The 23,657-nt window shown below is 41.2% G+C and overlaps 1 protein-coding gene across 3 annotated transcripts in view; it reads right to left on the reverse strand.

Moving 5' to 3' along the window:
* The window catches only part of LOC124612700 (adhesion G protein-coupled receptor A3), a 193,851-nt gene that overhangs the window by 41,303 nt on the left and 128,891 nt on the right, over positions 1–23,657 (reverse strand). For all 3 annotated transcript variants that reach the window (XM_047141048.1, XM_047141047.1, XM_047141049.1), the window contains 2 exons: positions 7,517–7,706; positions 3,770–4,010 (listed from right to left, as the gene is read on the reverse strand). In XM_047141048.1, coding sequence (XP_046997004.1) covers positions 3,770–4,010; positions 7,517–7,706 — 431 coding nt within the window. The remainder of the gene's footprint in view (positions 1–3,769; positions 4,011–7,516; positions 7,707–23,657) is intronic.

Raw genomic sequence — 23,657 nt, forward strand, 5'->3', positions numbered from 1 at the left:
GTCACAGATTGCGTAAGTATATAGATCCATTCAAATAAAGATTTAAAAAATAACCTCTCATTGGAGCAGTGGATGACAGGAAACTGGCATCGACCTTTTCAAACCAGAGAAAATGTAAATCATAATGTCTGGATAAGGATTTGTAACGTGTTACACTTGACCATGATCCAAGTCTATGACCAAAAACGTGTTTAATGTAAAAAATGAGCTTGTTATTTTGAATGTTGTTATTGTTGATAACCTCGTCTTTAATATTCATTCACAATGTGAGCATGCAGTTAGGTACATTCATCAAGAAACTTCGTAAAACATCTATCTTTGTTTTTTTGACATTATTATGATGTCACAATGGTTTATAAAAAAAAAGCACTCTGTAATTTTCTGATAAATACCATGACAGACATCAGTGCCTACCATTTTAAAGAGTAAAATGTGTAAAAGACTTTGACTTAAGAAAGTGTTGAAGAATTTTTTATTTGTTTCATTGTATCTCACTTTTTGTTATGTAATGGGTATCATGTACAACATGGTGTTTATCTTAAAAAGACTTTTAATAACTTTCCTATGGTAGTTACAGGAGGCTTACTGCATCACACCTCTTGTCAGCAAATATGTTTTAACTAACCAACTGCTGTTTTATACATTTCTCAATATCTACTGTGCAGTTGGTGCCGTTTCTTCAGAAGATTCCTGATAATGAGATTTTCACTCTGCAGTGGAGTGTTCCCTGATATGAAACTTCCTGCCAGATTAAAACTGTGCCCCAGACCGAGATTCGAACTCAGGACTTTTGCATTTTGTGGGCAAGTGCTCTACCGTCTGAGCTACACCAGCACGACTCACAGCTTCAGAGTTTGAGTCTCGGTCTGGGACACAGTTTTAATATGCCAGGAAGTTTCAAGATTCCTGATATTTTTCGTATACTGGGGAGATCACTATCATATTTAATTATTTTGGCAGACCAATATTTTTCCAAAGCTGGCTCAATTATTCACTATTAATTGAGGCACAATTTCTCTGTCTTTTCCTTACTTAAATTACGTGATTCTAAATTCTTTCTGAGTTCAGGAGAGTTCACCAGGTCAAATACTGGGGATTTTGGTTTACCTGTAGCTACGGCAGAGAAATGGACATCAAGGAAAAAACAGCAGTGGGAATAAAATGCATGTAATCCCTCAGGGAAACACTCAGCTCAAAATCAATACCAGTGAACACTAAGATGAGAAAATATAACACAGTGATACGCCCAGCATCATGTATAGTTCAGAAACCTTGAGCATGACTAAATGAGAAAAAGGATTAACTGTTAATATTTTAAAGAACAGCAATGAGGAAGATATGGGAGGAAGAAGAACAAGGAAATCTATGTCCTGATGCAACCAACAAAAATCCTACAGAAGCTGGAAAGCAAAAGAATCCAGTGGGTGGGCCATGTAGCTCATATGCAAGAAGAAAGACAGGTGAAAATGACACCTGAAGGGAAAGCAGATGCTAAATGCCCCATAGGACAACCAATGTAGCTCTGGACAGATGACCTGGTGAAGGACTTGGCAGCCCTGTAGATTGATGACACCTTAAGGAGCTGAGCACAAAACAGAACGGAGGCAGTTCTGAATATCCATATTGCTGATATACTCTGTCACCTTTTCAGAAGCATGCATCAATTTGGACTGGTCACCAGTGAAGGCTGTCAATTGGCAATCTTCAAATATATGCTTCATGGCTTGCCTACAGGTCCACAATCATAATTGGAGAAGCTATTTTTCTCCAGTCTGTATAAAGACTCAGCACATCTGCCACATATTGTTTGTATTCAATTTAGGGTAGACTAGGTTTTGCTAGGCTTGTTTAATCTGGGTGGTCTGGTGGTGAGGCAAGGCATGATATGAAAGGCCTGATTGGTCCACTCCTCTATCCAGCAATCAACTAGGTTGAATCTGTTTTCATGCAAAATTGTTGCACTCTTAAAGGGTGAATGGTTAGAGCACACCCTGGGTCTCTTACTGTTGTAGCCAATTTGATGGATTTGTGAAAGAGAGTAGTTCTCGACCTTTCTGAGTTCTCTAATTAGTGATTTCTCTTGGTGCAGTTGAGGAGGAGTTATAAAGTTTAGTGGGGCTACCGAAAAGGATGGTGTTGCCTACTATGCTTGTTACACGGTCCACAGTTTGATTTAGTTAAATATCAACGAGACTAGTGCGAATATTGTTAAGCCAAACCAGTGCACAATACTCTGCTACCAGATAGACCAGACCTAAAGTTGAAGCCCACAGTGGGGCACCTGAAGATTCCCATCAACTCCTGGCAAGCTGCTGCAAGCTATAGTTCTAAGGTCGGCACCTGTGTCCGAAAAGTGATTCTTGATGCTCAGTGATCTAGTTGTGGTGACACTTGAGTATTATGGATGTCAACTGTGGGTCAGTAGTTTGTCCTCAAAGTAAATACTAAGTTCTTTGTTGACCCATTTGATGTTGAGATTGAATGTAAAGATTTCTGTCTTTGTGGCAAGAGGTTGAAATCTCCAACTGCGAAAGTTATTCCCAGTAACTTTCAGATCCTTGGTCAAGACACCCACAGTGGCCTCTATATCATTACAGCTTATTGCCCGAGCCAAAGTGTCAGAATATCCAAACTTCCAAGAGTTGGTTTCGGGCGTATCAGCCATACAACGGCTAACAAAAAGAGGAAACATAACAGATCCCTTTGGAAGGCCATTGTTCAGGTTAATTTGAGTACTCTATCTGTCACCCATGATCACCTGGCAACAACTATTAGAAAGCTTGGCACTGACGATGATGATGGTAGTTTTTCAGGGGATCACTTTCATGAGTTTTAGTATCATGCCCTGTCTCCAAAATGTCATATGCTGCTATAATGATGACACAGACAGCTGAAGTTTTAAATCATTTTTGGTAGCTCACTTCTACGAACTTAGTTAATGAGAGAACTTGAGCCAAGCAGCTCTGATGATAGCGAAATCCTACCTGTTCAGTTAGGATATGTTGAAGAGTCTGAGGTTTGATCTTGTTATATAGTAATCCTTCCAAAAGTTCGTAAAGCATGCTGAGCAGAACAACTGGTCTTCAGTTTTGAGGGGATTTTTTTTTTTTTCCTGGTTTTAAAATGGAGGCCACCTTCGCTCTCTACAGTTGATGGAAAACTTTGTTGTCTGCAAGATATCGGTGATACACCTGCCAAGCCACTTTCTTGTGTAATTACTGAAATACATGAGGAATTCTGTATGAATGCCACTGAAACCACGGGCTTTTCCTAATTTCATTTCCTGACAAGCTTGGCAGCCAGAGACAGTGGACATAAGTATGAGTAGTGTCGGCGTGAGTGTGTGTGTGGTGGTGTCTGTTTCAGGACTTTTGACCAAAAACTTATTTAGCAGTCTTTTTGTTGTGCCTGACTGCAGCTCAATATGTCCACTAAATGGCAAGTAGCAATCTATCCTTTTCATATACTGTCATTATTCTATCCTTGATTTTCCATTGTTTGATGCAATCAATGTTAGTTTATTTGTATATAGTTTTAAAGTCCTGATTGGAACAAATAATTGAAGTATTAAAGGTAATCACTCACCGCAGAGGTAAAGCATTGAGCAGTCAACAGTCACACAAATTAGACTTAAATTTTTACTGGTTTGGGAGAACCTCCAGACAAAGGTGCATGTAGTATCACACACACTGTCTAGCATTGATTTCAATCTTGTTTATGTGCTGATTGACCATTCAATGCCTTGAGAGTAATATACTTATGTTTGTACCTGTCCACACTATCATATGCATTGTCAGTCTTCTGCAACAGTCCAAAGTACCCGAGACGATCACACTGGAAGACAAGGAGGCCGTGCAGAAGGTGTGATAGCTGGCAGCCCTTTGTAGACCAGCCACCAGCTCCTTCATTCATGTGAGGGTTCCACCATGCTGGTTTGGGAGAATCTCCAGTCAAGGGTGCACGTAGCATTACATAAACAGGTTCTGTTAAATTTGCCACCTCTATTCCCGCTGTGAGAATATAAAAATACATTTGATTAGAATAACATTTAAAATTATCTATCTGGAGTCTATATCTGTCTACTGCACTTCTCAGCTATACATATTGTCCATCATCACATTTGTTATCCATCTGTGAAGTAGGATCACAAGAACATGAGAAAATATGATTCTGTCATGGTTTTCATCTGGTTTTTGTGGTTATTTGTGAATTCTATGACTTGGAAACTGTTTGTACTTGCTGGATGTTTGGACTAGCAGCTGTATTGATGCCCATGTGCATATTTACATTTGAGATTTCTGCCTGAAGATAAGAAACACTCAAAATTGCAACTGTGCAACCGCAAAAAACAAAATAATTTTGAGAGCAGAAAGCATAAACAACAACATTTAATAATTTATGTTACAATCTTAAGAACAATGCTTCAGTGGAAATAATCTTTAGCTACGTGATACAATGAGACTGTTTTGTCAATAACAACATACCAGGAAACGTAAATGAACATAAGAGCCTAGTTAAAAATTGCTGCTTTAGAACTGAACTTTGTGTATGTGTATGCACACACAACTTAGTAAATAAACAATTTTAGATCGTTTCAGAATTTCTCATGATCTCTACTACACAGAGTTAACTGCAAAGCAAGACTTTTATTTCATCGGCAATATTTAAAAATCTGGTTCCTTCTTTTTCTGACATCACAATTAAAATATCTAAGTTTAATGTAATCTCTCTCTCTCTCTCTCTCTCTCTCTCTCTCTCTCTCTCTCTCTCTCTCACACACACACACACACACACACACAATGATTACAATCAATGAAGTGCAGCAACAGCAGAAATTCTTTCTATACTATCAGTGCTTTATTTCTACTGGGTAGAAGAAATTTTCTTCAACAGATCTCTCTCTGTCAACTATCATTAGTTGTCGAACACTAGTCATCTGGACTCTGGAAGTTTCCTTGCTTCAGAGTCATGGTACAGAGTTACTGTTAAGTCCAACTTTTGATGTGTGCCACATTGCAGTAGCTACATATAATTTCAACAACCACTGCCTGGACTCTACAACATTCCTTTCGTACTAGCAGCGTATGGGAAAACCCTGTAGGTAGAACTGGCTCTGTACTTAACAAACTTTATGAATTTCACTTTTGTGCAAGTCTTCATTCTCAACAAATGAAATACATTGATCATCCAATGAGTAACTGAAAGGAAGTAACATCACATGTTTTAAAGTGGCTTTTAATTGATTCAACTTTTTGGACTCTGAGGTAATTCACTTAAAATATCTCTGGTTCACATGAATCAGGTAATGTTATAAAAGAAATGCATTATAATGGATGGAAAAAGGGATAGTTGCACATCAAAAAGAAGCAGCTAGTAATTAATGTTGATGTAAGTTACACAAAACCAACATAATATGTAACAGAAATGAAAGTACTAACAACCACCAATTACAGAAGGAATAAGGCAGAAGAAACAAAGACCCAAAATAGTAGTCGATAAAGGATTTGTTGAACTTCTGAAAACTTACACTTCTGCCTACTTACATTTGGATTGACTACCTTGAAGTGAGTTACATAGTAGATCCATGGAAGATATGCCAACGGAACACTAGTTCCTGCGGTCTCTTCATAACAAATCTCAATGAAACCATATCTCTAGTCAGTCTAAACTATATTTAATTGAGAATACATGTAGCAGTTGGAAATTTTATATCTTGATATCTTGACATGGCTATCTGTACCCAATGGGTTTCATATATATACTAAATCCAGTTATCCACATCATATATATGTGATGTGTGCCCAAAGCTGTAAACATGTTTTTCAGATAATATCATATGTTGTGCAACCTCATTATTCAGGTGTTAATTCTCAATATGATGACTATAGTAAAGTATTCAGATTTGCTGAAAACCAGGTTAATGTAAACAACTGCAACTGTTGCTACAGCATGTAACAGTAAATTTCAACTCAGCTAATCCATAGTTTTGAAAATATATACATACACCATTAGAAAGAAACTTTACTGTAACATGTTTTAATTTTTCAGAGACTAATTAACTAAAAAGGTAATTGGTACTGAAGTTGTGATGTGCCTATAACTGATGTTGTTTTTTATGCCATTGCACCTATTTAATCCCCAAGTTTTACACTACACTTTCATTGCCCTAAATTTTCAGCACCAAATGACATCCTTCATTAATCAAGTAAGTCCCTAAATATGGCAATTGTACTCATAAATAGGCAATTCATGGTGTAGGTATACAAAATAGTTCTGTATTTTTTTTTTACTTGTTAATTAACCATTTACTATAGCTCATCCACTCTAGTAAATCTCAGCCTAGAAATTTTATATGAAGAACATGTACTTTTTAGAATACTAAATTATCATAACCTTCCCTTCCCAAAAACTTCCAGTCTGACACCAGCAACAAAATGAGTTACCTCAACGCATTGTGTCTGTGTCCAGAGAGCAAACGAGCAACATCTATGTGAAAGTTCACTAACATCTGCATCTAGAAGTCCACAATCATGTAGTCAGATTGTTGCCTAAAAAGTACTCAGTTAAGAGTTTCTATGTGAATTAATGCTCATTCAGTCTGTATTATGCAATGAAATGTTTAGAAGTCCATTCAACATCATAACTGTAACAGTTAACATTGTCGCATCATTTCTTCTGTTAATAACATGTGTTAGTGATATATCTGTGTGAACTTGTTTGGTTTTTGTGAGCACAGATTGTGTCACACTAAATGTTTATGGTGAATTTAATAACGAAGTGTGTTCAACTGAAAGTATCTCTGTAAACTTCAATTTATGAGATGAGAAGATTCATGATGTGTTGCCACTGAAAATTATCACCAATTGGGTGGTCTAGCCTGGTTCTGTAGATATGTGAATAAAAGTTTTAGTGAACTGGTCATCATACAACAGGCCAATTTAAAGCTGATAAATGTGTGACCCACTGTAACTAAGAAATAGTAGTGCTGCGTTCATTATTTGTATAATATGGTACACCACCCAAAAAGTTTTCAGTTCCAAGTCAACAAACTTATGTGCTAACTAGAAGACCAAGAAGATGCAGTTCAAACCATGTTAGTATAGTTTCAATGTCAGTTTTGATTTATAGCCTTTCCATACTGCCTTCATAATGTCTGTGGCACCTTACCGTATTTGGTTATGCTGTTATGTTCTGTTTTCAGGAACACCTGATCGTTACAGTCATTCTATAGGATGATAGGCCTATGTTGTAACTTACATAGCTACAATATGAAAATGCCAATATAAGCTGAAACTAATTCCATATACATGATGCAACAAACGAGAGGTCATGATAAAATTAAAATTACAACCTTGATGGGAAAATTTGAATTGTGGTATATATGACTTCAACGCACTCTTACTAGAAGACTGTAAAACATTAATAATATGTCTAATGGCAAATATTGCATTATTTAACATATTTATTTGTGTTATTGCTAATGGTGGTGTAACTGAATTAAGGACAAAAGAGTTACCTAATTTGGCACCAATGACACATGATGTAATATCTCTTTCTGGGCGAGACGAATTGAATGGTATGCTAGGGAAAAGCCAGTTATTTTCAAAGACGGACACAAGTAGCTGCCTGGATGATGTAACTGAGTGTCCTTGTTTTTCCAGCTGGTAAAAGAGTGTACTGGGAACCTGAACAGAAGCTTCGATCACCTGAAAAATCATAAAGAAAAATGTAAATATGTTAATAAATTTTTTATTTATTTTATCCAAGGACACATTTTAGAAGCAACAAGCTAATATTTAACCCTTCAGTTGCAAACAAAGTATGTAACATAAATTAAGGAACACTAATAAACCTTGACTATGGCAGTATTTTGCTGTACACCGAAAAGGGAGAAAGAAATCAAACAAATGGTTAACAAGTTCTGCAGATTTGGAACTCTGCTCTATTGAATATGTTACGGTATAAGGTATTTCTTGTGGGTCCTCCATTTTCATACTTCTTAAGCACTTACTTTTACATAAGTTTAGGGTAATATATATCTATGATGTCTAATCAGGCCTGCTTCACAATTATGTTATGCATAAAATATAATAATACTACTAAACGATAAATCTTACAATTAGACTTTGTATAACAATAACCATTGAAATCAGACAATGGAAAATCCAGGACAGAATGCAACAATATTATGAGAAGGAAAGTTGATACTCACCATAGAGCGCAGATGCTGAGACACAGATGGGCACAACAGAAAGACTTTCACAATTAAAGCTTTCAGCCATTGACCTTTGTCAACAATACACACACACACACACACACACACACACACACACACACACACACTTGTGCAAATGCAACTCACACACACGACTGCAGTGTGTGTGTGTGTGTGTGTGTGTGTGTGTGTGTGTGTGTGTTGTTGACGAAGGCTCAGCATCTCCGCTATACGGTGAGTAGCAACATTCCTTCTCATAATATTGTAATAACCACTGAAATATTAATAAGAGTATTGTGATAATAGTTATTATTATTATTATTAATTATTACACAGCATCTCAATGTTGGTCCTCAAGTGCCCTGTACACAGTGGAAAATGTTTTACTTGACAAAAAATTAACGCACAAGACAGTTCAAAGTAACAAACCTCCTGCATCAAACCAACTGCATGTAGCACTATGACTGCAATTGGCTAATTTGTGTACAGCTTTGTGATGTTGACTTGCCCATCATAAACTAATGAAATTTGCACCACGTACCCAGGATAACAGATATATGATTTGTGATTAGTTAGTGTAGAAGTAAATTTGCCACCTGATCTAGGCTTTTGTACCAAATACTCTTAACAGACGACATCCTCTGTTTTCTTTTTAAAAAAGAAGTTTTGTGGTGAGAAAGATCTCTTGCTAGAACTACATAGCTTTTTATTTCCCACTTTGTGTAGTCAGGGTTACAAAGACATAGCAGAATGCCAGCATATAACATGATTTGTAAGAGAAGAAAGAAGCAAAACAATTCTCAAAAACAACAGTACCCATTCACACACAGATTTTCAAATATTATACTTGCAGAAACACGGTCTATCGAGGATCGAATAGCTGTTAAGACCCTCAGATCTAAATCAGGCATGAGGTATCCAGCTAACAGCACAGTTCATCTTGAATTATTTATAGTAATTACATTTTTAACTAATGGACACCTGTGCAGTGACCCTGGACCTGGAGGTTAGATGATTGAAATACTGCTGAATTTTCACTGCCATTATTTGGCTGGCAAGGGGAGGAGAGCTGATGGTGTAACGTTCCCGATTACCAGTCTTTGCACCAGTGTCCTGGATTAAATTCCAAACTTCTCTGCAGTGCTTCATGAAGTGAAGGTGTGTGACCTTGTTGATAGGGATCCATCCACTGGATGGGGATTGGCCCCCTTGGTGGTTTTCGAGAGGAACAGGCCATGTGCCAGCACTGGGTTTCAGTCTCTCCCTTCCCCTTATCCACAACAACACAAACCCAACACTACACTGCACGCACACTCATCAATCACCCACATGAAACAGATGCACAATTGACACTTCATAATACGTTGATGGAAGGCAAAGGCAAACCACCTCTACCAGGACCTTGCCAAGTGTGGCAATGCAGGATTCCTGCACCTGCTCCCTTGCGCTTATTTCCTGAGTATGGGGCCATCCTGGCTTGATATTAGTTATCTTGGCTTGAGTAAAACCATTCTTTTCCTCTTTGGAGTTCAGGTTTCTTTTCTTTCAAAATGGTACTTGATTTCGGTGTTGTTATTGATGAGCTGTGAGTCTTACTATTAACCCCATAACATGTAAACCATTGCCCATATGCTTTAGGTCCTTAATTCACAATGGAAACTATAAGTGCAATTGGTTACACTTTTAAAAAGAATATCATCAATAAATCTGTTACATGTGTTGTGGGAGAAATGAAATGTACATATACTCTCACAACTAAATTTTGTAATATAGTGTACAAATTAACCAACAAGCATCCAGAATACCTTACTGCTTACTCCTTGCCTGGTTGATCTATGGTCATCTCACTTTTTTCTGGCATTTCAGTGATGCATCTACATGGTACAGACACATACACATTTGTTTATAAGCTTGGGGACAACTGTGAATGTACAATTGCATAAAAATAAATCAAACTATTTTTCAGCAACTTGACTCAATGGAAACAGGTCAGTAGAGTTTCTTCAAGATACATTTTTTTGGTGTAAGAGGTCTTTCAGAAAATAACTGTATTTTATTTCAATTTTACAGATAATTCATCCTCATCCCCTTCAAAGTACTGCCACCCCATAGCTCATACTTTTTCCCAGTGGTGTTTCTCTTTCATGGAGCAGTCCTGGATAGCTTCATTTGAGATGGCCTTTAAGGTCAGTGACGAATTTGCTTTGAAGCCCTCCATATGATGAAAATAGCATCCTTTCAGCACTGACTTTAATTTTGTAAATAAGAATAAATCATAAGAGCCATGATGGGCCAGTTAGGAGGCTGTGATTCAACAGTCATCTGATTTTTGGCACAAAGCTGAATGTGTGGGCGGACTGTTAATGGTGCAAGAACCATGAGCTGTCTCGCCACAACTTTGATCTCTTTTTGCAATTTTTTTTTCATGTAACTGTTGCAAAATGCTTTGATAGTACACATGGCTTGCTGCGTCACCTTTTCTGAATGTGTGGATCATCAGTCGAAGTGGAAGACCTTCCAGGTTAAAGATCATCTTCAACTGGCTAACAGCTATTTTTCAAAACACAAAAACCATTTATAACATTATGTAAGACCCAGAGCATCATCTCCTTAAGCTTGTTTCAAAAGCTGAAACATTTCTGTAAAAGTTTTCCACATTTCCACACAAAATTTTACATTGCATCACTGATCCAGAAAATCACATATTTTTGCCATTGGCACTTAAACACATTATTATATTCAAATAACAATATCACAAAAACTAAATGAGATATCAACACTCCAAAAACATGTAGTAAGGAGATAATGTGCAAAGCAGTGCTGCCAACTGCATATCACTAAATATCTCCATTGGTGCGTAATTAAAAATGTTCAATTATTTTCTGAACTCACATTGTACTTGACTCTTTTGTGACTACTGTATTGCTGGACATTAACAGCAGTGCAACCAAAGAGAAAATCAATTGAGGATGCTACCACTCCATCAACATTATGACCTATATTTGCTGGCCAAGATATGTGTTACATTGCAGAAAAAATGCAATCAGATGGAATCAGTTTAAAGGTATACTCATTGGACTACACTTCATATGGGATTCGGTTGTGGACACACTCTGAAACCTTATAGTGTCTGCTACTGATAACTGTTCTTCATACCACAGGAGTTTCTTTCAGTGCTCATTTCAGTGATTTTATTTCAGAGCATTCTTATTAATGGTTTGCACACTCAGCATTCATATTACTATATTGGAGACAATATGTGTTCAATAAGTAACAAAATCTATCTCTAACAGAAACTTGAAACAAAGTGGTTTTCATTCTATTATCACTTATGCCAGCCTATAAAAATTACATGGAACAAGTTCAAGACCGCGAATGAGTCACTACTGGCATTACACAAGAATAACAAAGTTCAGTACCACAGGCCTCAGAGTTGATCAGCAGTATGTGTCGTCAAAAACTGAAAAAGTGGAGCTTTATGTATGTTATGAATTCATGGTCCACAAGTAAAATGAACCCTCTTCAGCTGTGAAAGAGTGCAAGGAAAATTCTGGCATTCATCCATGGAACTGGGTTTCATACAGTTGTGTTAGCCGATTCTCAAATTTAATATATATTTTGTCAAGGAAAAAAGAACCACATAATTCTGAAAAGACTCATATAATGAAGATGTCCTGGCAGTACTTAACTAACTACATCTTCTTCATGTAAACAAAAATATTTACGTACATTTAAAAACAAAGATGATGTGACTTACCATACGAAAGCGCTGGTAGGTCGATAGAAACACAAACAAACACATACATACACACAAAATTCTAGCTTTCGCAACCAATGGTTGCTTCGTCAGGAAAGAGGGAAGGAGAGGGAAAGACGAAAGGATGTGGGTTTTAAGGGAGAGGGTAAGGAGTCATTCCTATCCCGGGAGCGGAAAGACTTACCTTAGGAGGAAAAAAGGACAGGTATACACTTGCACACACACACAACATATCCATCTGCACATACACAGACACAAGCAGACATTTGTAAAGGCAAAAAATATTTATGACAACATTAAACTATTTTTGACTCAACTGGGTAAAAAGAAACTCTCCATTGATTATTTGCACACTTTTAAGAAACATACATTGCCTGTCATCCTCTACACACAATGAAACTCTACTGAGGTTACACCTGGTCAGGTTCAACCGGTGTGTTGCTTTTTTTTTTTTTTTTTTTTTTTTTTTGTGGTTTTAGGGCGCACAATTTCAATGGTCATTAGCGCCCTGACTACGTTAAGAATGCACCGCGAGGCACAAGTTTAAAACAACAACTAAAAGGGAAAACACGATAAAAGACAGACTGACAGGCATAGGATTAAAAAACAGCATCATCAAATGTCCTTAGAGAGGTTTGTCAAATTGATAAAACGAAGAACACGAGCAGCTGCTCGTGGGTCATCCGCTAAAATGGCATCTAAAGTACATGGCAGGTTAAGATCGAGACGCAGTGTGTTAAAATCCGGACAGGACAGTAAAATGTGGCGGACCGTCAGCAATTGCCCACATGGGCAGAACGGCGCCGGCGCAGCCGTCAGCAGATGGCGATGGCTGAACCGGCAGTGTCCAATGCGTAACCGGGCCAAAACGACCTCCTCCCGCCGAGAAGGGCGGGAGGAGGACGTCCAAGCCGCGGGAAGAGGTTTCAAGGCCCGAAGCTTGTTGTCTGTAAGTGCAGCCCAATCGGCATGCCACAGCGATAAAATGCGCCGACAAATGACCCTGCTACAGTCTGATGAAGGGACACAACAAGAAGCTGTCCGAGGCTGGAGGACCGCAGCCTTGGCCGCGGCATCAGCAGCTTCGTTCCCAGGGATACCGACATACCCACATAAAGCTAACCGGAGAACCGACGTCCACCAGCTGCTGAAGAGAGCGTTGGATCCGGTGCACGAAAGGGTGAACCGGATACGGATCACTGAGGCTCTGGATGGCGCTCAGGGAATCAGAGCAGATGACATAAGCAGCATGTCGGTGGCGGCAGATGTAAAGAACAGCCTGGTAGAGGGCAAAGAGCTCAGCTGTGAAGACCGAACAATGGCCATGGAGCCGGTATTTGAAACTTTGTGCCCCGGCAATAAAAGAACACCCGACCCCGTCATTGGTCTTTGAGCCATCTGTATAAATGAAGGTCATATTGATGAACTTTGAACGAAGTTCAACAAAACGGGAGTGGTAGACCGAACTGGGGGTAACCTCTTTTGGGAGCGAGCTGAGGTCGAGGTGAACGCGGACCTGAGCCTGGAGCGAAGGTGGCGTGTGGCTCTCGCCCACTCGAAAGGTTGCAGGGAGTGAAAAATTAAGGTGTTGAAGGAGGCGACGAAAGCGAACTCCAGGGGGTAGCAGGGCAGAGACATACAACCCGTATTGACGGTCGAGAGAGTCGTCAAAATAGGAACGATAAGACGGGTGGTCGGGCATTGACAGTAGCTGACAGGCATACCGACAAAGCAGTATATCGCGCCGGTAGGTGAGTGGCAATTCGCCAGCGTCAGCATGAAGACTCTCTACGGGACTAGTATAAAACGCTCCGATCGCAAGTCATAAACCCCGATGTTGTATGGAGTTGAGGCGGCGTAAGATGGATGGCCGTGCAGAGGAGTATACGAAGCTCCCATAATCCAGCTTGGAGCGGACGATCGACCGATATAGACGAAGCAGGACGGTTCGATACGCTCCCCACGACATACCACTGAGAACACGGAGGACATTTAAAGAACGGGTACAACGGGCAGCCAAGTTTCCAGCTAAGTTTCCTGTCAAATGTAAGACCTAAAAATTTTGTTGTCTCCACGATTGGGAGTGCAACGGGACCGAGTCGTAAGGACGGTGGGAGAAACTCTTTGTAGCGCCAGAAGTTAATACAGACCGTCTTCTCGGCAGAAAAACGGAAGCCATTGGCGACACTCCAGGAGCAAAGACGGTCAAGAGAACGCTGAAGACAGCGCTCCAGGACACGTGTACACTGCGCGCTGCAATAGATGGTAAAATCATCCACGAAAAGGGAGCCTGATACATCAGCTGGGAGGCAATCCATTATTGGATTGATCGCGATGGCGAAGAGAGCGACGCTCAAAACTGAGCCCTGTGGCACCCCATTCTCCTGGTGAAAGGTGTCTGACAGGACAGAACCCACACGTACCCTGAACTGTCGATCCATTAAAAAGGAACGAATAAAAAGAGGGAGACGACCGCGAAGGCCCCATGTGTGCATGGTGCGGAGAATGCCCGCCCTCCAACAGGTGTCGTAAGCCTTCTCCAAATCAAAGAACATAGCCGCGTTCGGGCCCTTCTGCAAGAAGTTATTCATAATGAAGGTTGACAAGGTAACCAGATGGTCAACAGCAGAGCGGCGCCTACGAAATCCACATTGTACATTGGTAAGTAGGCGTCGAGACTCGAGCAGCCAAACCAATCGAGAGTTAACCATTCGCTCCATCACTTTACAGACACAGCTGGTAAGTGAGATGGGTCGATAACTGGAAGGCAAGTGCTTGTCCTTCCCCGGCTTAGGAATCGGGACAACAATAGACTCGCGCCAGCATGCGGGAACATGTCCCTCAATCCAGATGCAATTATAAGTACGAAGAAGAAAACCTTTACCTGCAGGAGAAAGGTTCTTCAGCATCTGAATATGAATAGAATCAGGCCCTGGAGCGGAGGACCGTGATCGGCCAAGTGCGTTTTCGAGTTCCCGCATGGTGAATGGGGCATTATAACTTTCACGATTCAAGGAGCAGAAGTTAGGTGGCCTAGCCTCCTCTGCCTGTTTGTGGGGGAGGAAGGCAGGGTGGTAATGAGCGGAGCTCGAAACCGCGGCGAAAAAGCGGCCGAAGGAATTGGAGACATCCTCAGGGGCCACTAGGATGTCATTCGCGACCGTCAAGCCAGAAACTGGTGAGTGGACCTTAGTGCCAGATAGCCGGTGCAGGCTACCCCAGACAACAGAAGAAGGAGTAAAACTGTTGAAGGTGCTTGTGAAAGCAGCCCAGCTGGCTTTCTTGCTTTCTTTAATAATACGACGACACTGAGCACGTAATCGTTTATAATTGATACAATTCGCCACTGTAGGGTGGCGTTTAAAGGTGCGTAAAGCACGTCGACGAGCACGTAAAGCGTCTCTACATGCTGCAGTCCACCAGGGGACCGGTATGCGACGTGGAGAAGAAGTAGGGTGAGGGATGGAATATTCAGCAGCAGCGAGAATGGCTTCCGTGAGGTGTGCGACCTGACGATCGCAGCTTGTGAAGGTTTGATCCTGAAAGGTCGCCCTGGAAGAGAAGAGCCCCCAGTCTGCCTTGGAGATGGTCCAACTAGAGGAGCACGGAGAGGGAGTATGCTGCAGGAGATGGATAACACACGGGAAGTGGTCGCTCGAATATGTATCAGAAAGTGCATACCACTCAAACCGGCATGAAAGTTGGGGAGTACATATAGAGAGGTCTAAATGGGAATAGGTGTGAGATGTTTCCGAAAGAAAAGTAGGGGCGCCAGTATTGAGGCAGACAAGATTGAGCTGGTTGAAAAGGTCTGCTAACAGGGAGCCCCTCGGGCAGGATGCTGGAGAGCCCCAAAGGGGATGGTGGGCATTGAAGTCTCCAGTTAACAAAAATGGTGCAGGTAGCTGAGCAATAAGTTGCATCATGTCTGCCCTGGTAACGGCAGATGACGATGGAGTGTAAACGGTACAAATGGAAAATGTAAAAGTGGGGAGAGTAATGCGGATGGCAACTGCCTGCAGGCCGGTGTGCAACGTGATGGGATCGTAGTAAATATCATCCCGGACCAGCAACATAACCCCTCCATGAGCCGGGATACCTACCACAGGGGGTAGGTCAAAACGCACAGAGGTGTAGTGTGCCAAGGCAATTTGATCGCATGGGCGTAGATTCGTTTCCTGGAGGGCTACGACGAGCGGACGGTGCAAGCGGAGCAGCAACTTCAAGTCCTCTCGGTTGGAGTGAATGCTGCGAATATTCCAGTGAATAAGTGCCATCGTAAGAAGGAAAGGAAGATGAAAGAAGGGGTCACCTCGAAGGCCGCTGAGGGCCTGGCTTCGAGCGAGCACTGCCGCCGCTATCAGTAGGTGGACAGTCATCGTCCATTGGGTCTATAGGTTCATCGGCCATCGTGGGAAGATGGCCGGGAGGGGGAGATTCCTCCGCCGGTGAACGGCCAGATGTTCGGCTACCAGCGGTGCGGCCAGGCGAAACGGATGACGGCCTGGGGCGGCAACCGCTGGGTGGCGCAGGAGAAGAAATGCGCCATGGCGGAGAAGGAGAACTGTGCTTCCTATGAGCCTTCTTGGAAGGACGTTTGGTGGAAGTACCGGTCGAAGGCTGGGAGGTCGAGGTACGTAGGAAGTCTGCACGGGACGGTTCCTTCTTGAAGGCCCGTGCATCTGACTTCTGGGTCTTCGTCTTGGCAGAAGCTGATGAAGGTGCTTGTGTCTGAGGGGTGACAGGAGGAAGAGGAGACGTCGACCGGGCGATCTTAGCACTGGCCGAACGGACGACCGTGGTGCTGAAGGTCAGATCGCATGTCTGGGTTGCCACCTCCCGGGTAGTCCGAGGAGAGGCGAGGACAGTACTGTATTTCCCCGCTGGGAGCAGCGTGGGCTTCCTACTAGCCAATAGCTTGCGAGCAGCCGAGGTGGACACTTTCTCTTTGACCCGAATTTCTTGGATACAGCGTTCTTCCTTATAGACAGGACAGTCGCGGGAGGATGTGGCATGGTCACCCTGACAGTTCACACAACGAGGAGACGGAGGTGGACAGTCACCCTCATGGGCATCCCTGCCACAAGTGACACATTTAGCCGCATTGGAACAAGACTGTCGAGTGTGATTGAAACGCTGACACTGGTAGCAGCGCGTAGGTGTCGGGACATAGGGGCGAACAGAAATAACCTCGTAGCCCGCCTTGATGCGCGATGGCAGCTTAACACTATCGAAGGTCAAGAAAAGTGTCCGGGTCGGTACAAGGTCATTGTTGACCTTTTTCATGACCCTATGGACAGCCGTCATGCCCTGCTCAGCGAGGAATGATTGGATCTCCTCGTCAGTCAATCCGTCGAGGGAGCTAGTATAGACCACACCACGAGACGAATTCAAAGTTCGGTGAGCCTCCACCGGCACAGGGAACGTGTACAGGAGTGTGGCCCGAAGCAGTTTTTGTGCCTGAAAGGCGCTCTCAGTTTCTAGTAATAAGGTACCGTTGCGCAACCTGGTACAAGATTTGACAGATCCGGCTATGGCATCTACACCCTTCTGGATAACGAAAGGGTTGACAGAAGAAAAATCCTTTCCGTCCTCAGATCGAGAAACGACGAGGAACTGTGGGGCAGGCGGTAGTACTTTTGTCACAGGTGGCTGGTCACGTTTCCGTTTTTGGGCAGAAGTCGAGACAGATGGAGTGAAATCCATTGCGGAGGAATCCCCCATGATTGCCAGCGTCTCCGATGGCGCGCTCCTTCCTTGTGGGGACCCTCTCAGAGGGCACTCCCGCCTTAGGTGAATGTTTACACCTCAGGTCACGCCTCCCGAGAAACAGACGGAGGGACCAATCGGCATGGTCAGAAGGTATCAGCTCAGGCAATCACCCCTCCCCGGGCCTGGCCTTTACCAGGGGGTACGCGCGTGCCTTACATGTCTACCCAGGGCGGGGAATTACGCGTTACCCTGTCACCGGTTACGCGTGCGAACGCGTGGGTCGGCCTTCAGGCACGCACAGGGAGGAAGGAAGAAGAGGAAAAAGAAGAGAGAGAGGGAGAGAGAGGACAGACTGTCTCAAACGCCGAGGCGGAGACCAGAGAAGGCAAGGAGAAGAAGGTAATGAGAAGGCAAGGAGAAGAAGGCAATGAGAAGGCAAGGAGAAGAAGGCAATGAGAAGGCAAGGAGAAGGCAAGGAGAAGAAGGCAATGAGAAGGCAAGGAGAAGAAGACAAGGGAAAGAGTAAGGAAGACAGTGAGGTGGAAAAGAGCAAAGAAAGGAACCAACCAAAGGAAGGAAGAAACGAGAAGTGAAAAAAGCAAAATGACCGCAAATAGAGGTTGTGGAACCGTCCGTCTCCGGACGCAGGCGCTAACGACCCCCTTGAGGGGTGGGACTCCTTTTAGTCGCCTCTTACGATAGGTAGGAATACCTCGGGCCTATTCTAATCCCCGGACCCGCAGGGGGTAGGTGTGTTGCGATTGGCTAACCTTACCTAGACCATGTGGATTGAGGTACATTGGCTCCAGACAGCGACGTAGTAGGTACTGATCAGATTGTCAATGGCATAGGTGGACAATGGCTTTACAGGTAGATGGTTTCAGGTTCGACAAGTAGAGACATCTACTAACCCCAAGATGTCTTTCTGTAAGTGTTTATTAGCACAATAAGACACCATTACAAGACTCTGGAGTCAACCTGTTACTTCATCATGCATGTATAGCATATCACAGATCTTGGATGGAATATAACAATATTATGAAAAGGAGATGTACTTCCCTTTCACATCCCTCAACTCTTAATATTGCAGTGTGGTATCTGTATAAGTGATAAGTAGTATTTGGCTCTCTGTATTTTGCCCCTGCTACCTTCAGAATTTAACTCAAAGTTTTCTGGAGGTATAAATAGTTCCCTTATCAGATCTCTGGGAGGGGCGAACTGCATTAAATGCTGCTGAGAGTAGGAACATGAATCTTGGAAACAAAGTAAGGATCGGTACCTGGAACATACAGAGTTTATATCAAGCTGGGAAATTAGCTAACTTAATGCAGGAAATGGGAAGATTGAAAATAGATATTCTAGGAATGGCAGAGACATGGTGGCCAGATGCTAGAATGTGTGAGGTTCACGGAGGAACTATCTACTATTCAGATAAGACACAGAAAAGGAGTCGGAATAATTGTTTCAGAAAAAGTTTCAAAATTTGTAATACATTTCTTCCCTCATTCAGACCGAATGGCTTTAATTAAACTTAATGTCATTCCAATTAATGTCAACATCATCTAAGTATATGCGTCCACATCAGATTCAACTGAAGATGAAATTGAGGTATTCTACAAAGAGTTGAAACAACTTCTTAGGCTGGTAAAAGAACATGAGATAAACTTAATTATGGGTGATTTTAGCTCTAAAATAGGAGAAGGAAGATTTGAAGAACTAGTCAGTCCATATGGACTAGGAATACGAAATGATCGAGCGAATGGCTTTGTCAATTTTGTGTCAAGAGGAAAAGATGAAGATAATATACACTTGGTTTGAGCTACCCCCTAGATGCTTGTACACATGGAGAGCTCCAACTGGTCACCCTGACAATATAGTACGAAATCAAATAGATTACATTCTGATTAACATGCACTTTGGATCCTCAGTAATGAGGGCCTGCACCTATCCGGGAGCTGATGTTCCCTCAGACCATGTCCTGCTAGTAACAGAAATAAAAATAAAAATTACAAATGTCAAAGAACATACACAACAGTGGAAAATAGAATATGATCACCTTAAAGATGAAGATATCTAGAATAGGGTAACCACAAAAATCAGGAAAAGAATTACAGATACAGTCAAACCACAACTAGAAGAAGGAAGAGATATAAACAACATATGGGAGGAAATGCAGAAAATTGTGACATATGCTGCAGAAAATGAAATAGGTTACAAACAGAAAACATGAGAGAAAGACTGGACGACAGACAAGATTTTGGCATTATTTGAAAAAAGGAGAAAACATAAAAATGAAAGAAACCAGGACAAATACAGGGACATGCAGAATGTCATAAGAAACGAGATAAGATCAGCAAAAAATAACTGGCTGAAACAACAATGTAAAGAGTTGGAATGACTGCAACAAATACATAATGACTTTAGCTTACATATGAAGATAAAGGAAATGGTTGGTATATATTATAAGAAAATTTTATCAAATATAGAAAATGACCAAGGAGAAATAGCACAGAATTATCAGCAAAAGAAAACTATATAAACAATCTTTTTGCAGATGAAAGACCTGAAATAGTAAATAAAGATGATGAGGGTATAGCTTGTCCTGCCATCACAAAAGATGAAATCAGAAGAGCAACAGTAACGGCAAAAGATAGAAAAGCAGTTGTTCCAGACCAAATAACAGTTGAAATTCTGAAATTATTAGATGATCATGGATCCCAGTTCTCCAAAAAATATTTAATCACATTTATCATACAGGTAAATTTCCTGACAAATGGCTGACATCACACTTCATCCCTTTGCCCAAGAAGAACAATGCAAGAAAATGCACAGGCTACAGACTAATTAGCCTGATACGCCATACCCTAAAGATATTTCTCAAGATCATTTAATATAGAACCACGGCCAAGTGTGAAAGGAATATCAGATATTCACAGTTTGGATTTGGACGGGGTCTAGGTACGAGGGAACCACTGGTTGCGATTCAGGTATTTGTTCAAAAGTGCTAGATCAGAGGAAGAATGTAATGCTGTGCTTCGCAGACTATGAAAAACCACTTGACAGAATGCAACACCAAAAACTTGTACAAATTTTGAGAAGACTGGAGATGGATGAAAAGATATTCTTTGTGTAGAAAATCTGTACTGGAATCAAACTGCTGTGGTCAGAACTGTTGGCCAATTGACAGAAGCACAAAAAATCTGTAGAGTTAGACAAGGCCGTGTACTCTCATCACCTTTACTCAGAACTTATATTCCAGGAGGCGCTTGAAGATTGCGAGATAGGTATAAAAGTAAATGGGGTACGGATTAACAACATACGATACGCAGATGACACAGTCTTAATTGCAGATAACACGAATGATCTGCAAGATCTTCTGACTACAGTGGGAGAACACAGCAGGAATCTGAGTCTCAAGATCAACACCAAAAAGACTAAATTTATGATAGTCACTCGCAATACAGATGAGCATCAAAATGCAGAATTAATGCATATTAATCAACCCACAGACAGGGTGAATAGATTTAACTACTTGGGAATATGGTTGTGCGAAATCTTGAAAGAAATGAAGGACATGAAAACCAGGGCTGCAAATTCTAGCAAATTTGCTTACAGAAAAGAAAGTGCAATTGTTTCTTATGTCCCACAAAATAAAAATAACAAACAAAAAAAAAAAAAGTTTCTGTTCTCAAGTATGCATTATGATGCTGAAACTGACAGAAACACAGGAGATAAAAGAAAACCTATTATGATAACTTATTATAACACATACAAAATTAGAGTTGATATGGTCGACAAATTGTGCTCTGCCTACAACATTCAGAGGGGTGCACAACGATGGCCCATGGTCGTATTTTGTTCGATACTGAATGTTGCCGATATAAATTCAAAGATAATTTATATGGGAAATGGCTAGGAAAGTTTCCGTTGACAGCTGTTTCTTTGTCAGCTTGGATGGGAACTCCTGGAAGATCAATTGGTAAAACGAAGCCTGCTTTCCAGTCTACCTCGGACCCTTACTACATGCATTATTGAAATTCTGCCGCAAAATTGCTGACCTTTAGGTCTTGTTGGTGAGAGAGCCAACAGTGCCGATGCCAATCCCGGAAGAAGGAAGCGTTGCAAACCCTGTCTCACAACTAGTACAAGATGACTGATGAAATACTCGTTTAAATTCTGCAGACAACATCTGTATCTTCAACACCGTGATTTTGTTTGCCGTGAAGGATGTGAATTGGGTGTTCCTCCAGAAGAAACACGAAAACATCTCTTATTTGTCATATTTTTAGTTGTAAGTTACTTTTCTGGACTTTGTATGTCGTACATACCATGTAAAACATTTCCTGAACATTATATTTTTCCAAGTGCAGTTCCTTATTTCTATGTTGTATGTTCATGAAATAATTCTCTAATAAAATTATTGAAAATAAATGTAGCACCTTACACAATTCTGGAGCTCATCCATACGTGATATTTTTGAAGTATTGTTAATTTGAATGAATGGATATCACAGATCCGGTGCCAGCATCTATGTGAGTTTAGGGTCACCAGCATAGGAGTGTTAAGGGTATCACCTTCTAAAACTGATAATCAAGGGGAAGATTGAAGGCAAAAGAGAATTGGCAGGAGAAAAATGTCATGGCTCCACAACATCAGACAGTGGACAGGAATAAGACACGCCTGTGACTTGATCAGTGCTGGAAGAGATAGAGAAGACTGGGAAAATGTGATCGCAAACATATCTTAGAGAATATGCAGCAGCAAAAGAAGAAGATCTTCAGAATTTCAAAGAGAGTATTATGGTCAATATTGTCAAAAGCTTTCTCTAAGTCTACAAATGCTGTAAACATAGGTTTGTCTTTCCTTAACCTATGTTCTCAGAGAAGTTGGGGGGTTAGTACTATGTTGTGTTCCTACATTCCTCTGAAATCCAAACTAATTTACCCTGAGGTCAGCTTCTACCAGTTTTTCCATTTGTCTGTAAAGAATTTGTGTTAATATTTTCCAACTATGACTTATTAAACTGATAGTTCTGTAATACTCACAGCTGTCAACACGCACTTTCTTTTGAATTGGAATTATTACATACTTCTTTAAGTCTGAGGTTATTTCGCCTGTCTCATGCATTTTGCACACTAGATGGAAGCGTTTTATCATGGTTGGCTCTCCCAAGGCTATCAACAGTTGTGACGAATGTGTTCTACTCCACAGGCTTAGGTCTTTCAATGCTCTACCAAATTCTTTTCACAATATCATGTCTCCCGTCTTACCTTCATCTCTCTCCTCTTCCGCTTCTATAATATTGTGTTTGTCTCAAGTGCATAGACTCCTATACATACTCCTTCTAACTTTTAGCTTTCCCTTCTTTGCTCAGTATGGTTTTCCATCTGAGCTCTTGATATTCATACAGCTGCTTCTCTTTTCTCCAAAGGCCCCTTAAATGTTCCTGTATGCAATTTCTATTGTTCCCCTAGTGAAATATGCTTCTCAGTTCTTACATTTGTCCACTAGGCATTCCTGCTTAGCCCTTTTGCATTTCCTATCAATCTCATTTTTTAGTCTTTTGTGTTCCCTTTCACCTGCTTCATCCGCTGCATTTTTATATGTTCTTCTTTCATCATTTAAATCCAATATCTACTGTGATATCCAAAGATTTCTACTGGGCCTCGTCTTTTTTACATATTTTATCATCTGCCACCTTCGCTATTTCATCTCTCATGGCTACCTATTCATCATCTACTTTATTTGTTTTCCCCGTTCTAGTCACTCGTAGCCTAATGCTCTCTTTGGAACTCTCATCAACTTCTTGTTCTTTCCACTTATCTAGGTCCCACCTCCTTATATACAGAATATTTTGGCTACTTTGTCATACTGCAAATCCAATACAACAGAAGCTGACAAAATCTCACACTTGATGAAAGGAGCCAGAAAAGACATGTAAAAAGTTCTTTTGGTAAAGAATTGTCACAACAA

Source organism: Schistocerca americana, chromosome 4, assembly GCF_021461395.2.
Source record: "Schistocerca americana isolate TAMUIC-IGC-003095 chromosome 4, iqSchAmer2.1, whole genome shotgun sequence".
NCBI classification, from domain to species: Eukaryota; Metazoa; Arthropoda; class Insecta; order Orthoptera; family Acrididae; genus Schistocerca; species Schistocerca americana.